The 5,701-nt window shown below is 50.2% G+C and overlaps 1 protein-coding gene across 4 annotated transcripts in view; it reads right to left on the bottom strand.

Annotated features, from left to right (window-relative positions):
• Window positions 1-5,211, bottom strand: part of LOC144152780 (transcription initiation protein SPT3 homolog) — a 706,894-nt gene extending 701,683 nt beyond the window's left edge. For 2 of the 4 annotated variants that reach the window (XM_077684231.1, XM_077684235.1), the window contains exon 1: window positions 4,674-5,209. In XM_077684231.1, the coding sequence (XP_077540357.1) occupies window positions 4,674-4,825 (152 nt within the window). In that variant the 5' untranslated portion in view covers window positions 4,826-5,209. Of the gene's footprint in view, window positions 1-4,673 lie in introns of all 4 variants that reach the window. The other 2 variants (XM_077684230.1, XM_077684237.1) reach the window with 2 other exon arrangements.
• Between the last annotated feature and the right edge of the window lie 490 nt (window positions 5,212-5,701).

Below are 5,701 nucleotides of genomic sequence, written 5' to 3' on the forward strand. Positions count from 1 at the left end.
AAAGCTTCGCGTTCAACCATCGTCGTCGTTACACGGAGGGGTGCATGATTTCTTTTAAATTAAAGAATGGCGCTTCTGTCAGTTCTGTACTGCCACTTCTGTCTCAGCTGTGCCTAATATTTTCTGTTTTGCTGAACAATTTTGACACGTACGACGCCTGCCACCAGTTTGAGTAGTTCAGAAAAGCCCTCTTGACCAACCGTTCAGCTTTTGACCGGTCGGCTGCATCGTGTGACACACACACATAGAGAGATAGACAAATGTTTTCGCGTCAGAGATAGCCCAGGAGACTATTGCGTTAAATTAACGGTACCAATTCCAGTGTTTCGACAACCTATTGCAAGGTGACTACTGGCTGCTTTATAAAGCGGTGCCCAATGCTATTTTATTCCAGCGAGGTCTGTGGCGGTGCTCGTGGAGGGTGCATGTAACAGCAACGGGAGTGTCGAAAGGAAAGAAACGCGGGGTTGGTTGTGCGCGCAGCTCCCCCTTTGGGCTGTTTGTTTCTTGTCGACTGGCATGTGCAACTACCATACATCACGGCAGGAACTGTTAATCAAACGGAGCACGCCACTTTGGCATGTGGGGCAATTAAACAGCGCCCCTTCCCCCTGTTGGCTCCCGTCCTCCCTTTTTACTTCTCTGTTCACGAAAACAGTCGCACCAAAAAGGAAGTCGACGACAAGGAATTACTGTACGCTTCAAGAAACGGTAATCGTTAAAGCAACACTCGTGAAGTCGCGCAGTTAACAAAAAAAAAAAGAAAAGCAGTCCAATACAACTACGGGATGCACCGATCGTTAAAATCTCTACCTTGCCGTGCTGAAACTTGGGCAAACGAAGGAGAAAAAGAAATCCCGGGCCATCTCCACTAACGTGAAACCTGGGGAGGGGGGAAACATACAGAGTATAAAAGCGTATTCTTGGCACCTTGGCGTTTTTGCCAACGGAGATGAAACCGTTGGGGAGTAGAGGTATACAGCTTTGCTGTAGGAGTCTCGTGTCTTTGAAGCACGAAGCTCTCTAGCGCGAGGCGTAAACGAGTGTCCCGGGGTTTTTTAGTACGCGTTACGAAGCTCTGTAGCGCGAGGCGTAAACGAGTGTCCCGGTGTTTTAGTACGGTGACTACATGAGACAACGATTACGACGACGACAGGAGACGCCAACAGCCCGAGCCCCTAAAAGAAATTCCCATAGCACGGAAGAGACGACAATGGTTGGTTGGTTGGTTGGTGTTGGTGTTGGTACCAGGCAGTGCTTGCCTACAAGATATGCTGGCAAGTGCCCCACACTAGCGGCCCCTGATGAGTTAAGAACATGGCTCCTTCATCGTGATTTCACGAGTTTTGTGTGCAGAAGGAGACTAATAAGGAAGGCGCGACATCTTTCTACCCATGCTCCTTTGGGAAGACGATGTGGTCCAGCGTGGTGTGTGTGGCTGCTGGCTTTTACCTGCCGAAGAGAGAATCGTATGCTCTGCAGCATGCCCTTGACGCCACACTATAGGTAGCGTTGCGGATCTTTTAATGGAACACGTGACAAGCATAGAGGCGATCGCACGATTCCTATGTTGAATCGCCAAGCTGTAGTCTTCGTTGAGCATGTTGTGACACAATGGTGTTCGCGATCATGCAAGATACGTTGGTCTTCTGATGAAAATGGCGCAGTAAGAGCAGATGACAGCCCACCTCGGGCCACCCAAACGAGTAAAATGAACGAAGCACGATTGTTTGTATTTGCGATTTAGCATACTGCCAAGTTAACTAGCCCAATGAAAATTGCAAGGAAGGACTACAGTTTTATCCGAACAAATAAGCACGGAGCGTCACAGCGAGCTGGCCTAATTTGACACATCACCTTGCGCTAAACAAACCGGGACACCCGGAGATACACACGGACGAGCGCTCTAGACTCTTAATGCGGTGCGGGGCACTCGCGACGCAGCTGTCAACGATTACAAAATGTGAATGCCCTGCGCGCTTTGTTACTTTGGAGCAGATGGAGTGAGGCACTGTCCAGCGCCGACTACGACGAGCAGTGCCGAACCATCGCCAGAGCAGCCACCGGCGCCCTGGAGACTCGAGCCTTGGACTAGGGGAACCAACCACACCCGAAGTTAGGGCCCCTTTGACGCCTTGCTGTTATGTCGGTGCTCTTCTGTCGCGTGCCCTTTCGTCGCGTGCTGTTCTGTCGGTATACCCGAAGTTAGCAATCAACAAATATAATAAAGCCATTTCTCTCTCTCTCCTCGCTCTGGCAGCATGATTTACCGTAAAACAAATACTGACATCGCTGGTTTCACCGCCATAGCATGGGCACATTCCTTTCTTCCGAGCTGTCAGCCTTAAACGAGACGGCACTCCGAGAAGCCTCGGGCGTTTATAGCAAAGTCCACTGGCTGAGGGAAGGATCATGATCGTAGGTGCACTGAGCCGAAAATGCTGTGAGAAGTCCGCTGCAGACACCGGAATTCGGCCTTCGGACCTCCGTAAAAGGCACGCGCAGAAGCGATATTTCCCTACACACCACCTATGAGACGAGGAGAAGGGAGCGGGGGGGGGGGGGGGGGGGGGGGGGGTAAACCACTCCCTCCCTTGCTTCTCTGAAGGCGCCCCTTTTATTCGTAACTAGTTTTTTTTTTTTTTGTACACACGACTTATAATTTTGTTTAATAATGAAGCGCGTGAAGAAGGGCACGTGGAAGACACACCGTCGATAGCTGGCTTGTGATGGGGGAAACCCCGACTTGAACACAAAAGAAAGTAGGGCGAATGGAACAACCAAAGCCTTTCTGCCTTCGCTCCTCATTGTTCCCCCCTTCGTCGCTATGTTCCCCAAGTTGTAAGATGCGGTCGGTAACCGTATGTTACTACGATCACCACAGCCACCATCGAGTGCCCCTTTTCGGCCCTAAACCGGGTTTCGTCGTGAGAAAAGCCGCCTCTTGCCTAACCATGTAACTGAGCTGCTAAGCATCCCCACCGAAGGCCCGGTACCATAGCTCGGGAGTGCTTGACGCCACTCACTTGCCGGCACTAACCAAAAACCACCCGCCCTCACCACTTGCGCGCGCGCGCGCACGCACGCACGCACGCACGCACGCACGCACGCACGCACGCACGCACGCACGCACGCACGCACGCACGCACGCACGCACGCGCACACACACACACACACACACACACACACACACACGCACGCGCACACGCACGACGCACACACACAGAGACAGACAGACAGACAGACAGACAGACATGGATATTGTGAGGCAAATTCAAAAAGAATATAAAATAATAAGTGCCTGACAGACAGACAGAGACAGAGACAGACAGACAGACAGACAGACAGACAGACAGACAGACAGACAGACAGACAGACAGACAGACAGACAGACAGACAGACAGAAAGAAAGACAGAAAGACAGACAGAGAGACGGAAAGGCTACCGTTTTTAAAAGCGCTCGTGTTCGCAAAGCCGTGCTCTTATAAAGGATAAGCCTCCAAACGAAGGCACGCAAGGCTTGCAAGCGACCGAATGACATCAGTGACGAAGCGTCTGCGCGCGCCGCCCACGAAGCTCTTCCCCTGGTGCAATGACCCACAGCCCAACTTCGCCATATCCCTACATCACCAGCGTTAACGATAGCAGTTCACGAGGTATATGTGTTCCACGACGATAATTGGAACACTTTAAAAAATTTTCCTGAGCGAACCGCCGCTCTGTTCGCGCTCAAACTTGCCACGAAGGTCGCAATTTGTGGTCTATTTTGTTTGACACCGGGAGCAACGATGGTACTTACCTGTGTATTCTGAAAATAAATAAAAACGATAATCGCCTATGGGAAAATGGCAGCTGATTTGGACGTGCGAGCCAGCGCAAGTTGATGTTGGAACGACGGAACCACCTGCAGAGTGAAACGCTTGTTTGGGATTCACGTACGGAGCCAAATGGTGCAGCAGACGATCAGAAAATGCACCTATAAATGAGCTAACAGACGATCAGAAAACCCGGTTTTCGGGCTCGCACGTCCAAATCGCCGCCATTTTCCCATAGGCGAAAATCGTTTTTATTTATTTTCAGGATAAACAGGTAAGTACCGTCGTTGTTCCCGGTGCCAAACAAAATAGACCACAAAATGCGACCTTCGTGTAAAGTTTGAGCGCGAACAGAGCGGTGGTTCGCTCAGGAAAATTTTTTAAAGTGTTCCAATTACCGTCGCAACACACTGTACAGTCGATCCCGGATATATTGAACTCCAAAGGGATCGCAAATAAGTTCGATATATCGATAATTCGATATATAAAATATTTGCTTTCGCATAGGATTTCCGAGGGGATTTTTGACTGTTCAATATATGCAATAATTCGATATATCTGGGTTCGATATATCCGGGATCGACTGTATCTGTATACGTAGAAGTTTCGGCGAGACGGCTTTACTGCAGTTACAAAAGCTTACGAAGTGCTGACATTGCTATTTGACGATAAGGGTAATTCACAAACGCAGTCACGGAACACGAAGAGCTACAGGGAGCACAAAGTGCAGCAAGAAAAATCTTGAAATTTCCCTAACCCGTCTGCCGCAGCTATTGTGGCTACTATTAAATTCCCATTAGGTGATCACACATCGTTTCAATTCAGAAGAAAATGACGGTTTAGAGATACCAAGCTTACCGGAAATCTTGCTTCCATGCAGATCCATCCTTCGAGCCAGCCGGCGGCACACAACTTGCGCTGAACACTTTTAGTATCATCACCATCACTATAGTCAACGCAGAAGTCAGAAGGTGTCCTCTTAGTTGCTCCTCACCTGCAGTCTCCTTCATCACCACTGCTCCTCACACAAAAACAGACCTTTCGCGCACTAAAGCCCCCTACGCGGAATTTTTTTTTTGTGGACAACTTGTCCACCAACATCTGGCTGGGACATGGTAACCCTAACCAGTTGACCTCTTTTGAAGGTTCCAAACAGCCGAAAGTTCTTTTCACCGCGGTTCAGAGGGCAGCAAATACCGGCGGATATCAGTCGTCGTTTAGTCCACAAAAAACGGCCTGAACCACGTCTCTGGTATACAGACATCTGCACAACTCGCACACCCATCGAGGAAGGTGTGCCGTTTCCAAGCAGGCAACAACGCAAAAGAGCTCGAAATCCAAGCACGGGAACGAGGGTATTCCGAGCGTCCCAGGGGCGATGCAGCTGAAGCATCGTCTGCGAGCAAACGCAACTGGCTGTCTAGACAGGCGTGACGAAGCGCCTTTGCGCGGCGGGCGGCGCACTAGCACCGGCGTCGGGTGGAAAACGCAACTTCACCACGTCATGGTATCGCCGGCGTTGTCGAACGCAGCTCGCGAACCCTCCTGTTTTTAAAGCATTGCAAATCAGTAGGATTAACGGTCACGGTACCCATCTTCTAGTCGGGACGAACTACAAATGGGCGGCTCTTGGGATTTGGGGTTTGGGAAAACCCCGAATGCAGTGATGGACAATAGAGTTTTAGCTGACCGTTTTTGACGCTCCGCTATGCTCCCGACGTCCCGCTCAGCACAACCGGAGCGTCAGCAGCCGAAAGGCTTTTAGCTAAGCGATAACCGTATCTCCCTCGACGGGGAATGATTCGCGTGGCTGGTCGTTTCGCGTGAGCCTGTAAACCAAAACTTCAACCTGAAGGAAACATAAGAATTTGTATTTTGTCGCTTAA

Source organism: Haemaphysalis longicornis, unplaced genomic scaffold (assembly GCF_048455015.1).
Source record: "Haemaphysalis longicornis isolate Haplotype H1 unplaced genomic scaffold, Haemaphysalis longicornis Haplotype H1 scaffold_9, whole genome shotgun sequence".
Classification (NCBI taxonomy): Eukaryota; Metazoa; Arthropoda; class Arachnida; order Ixodida; family Ixodidae; genus Haemaphysalis; species Haemaphysalis longicornis.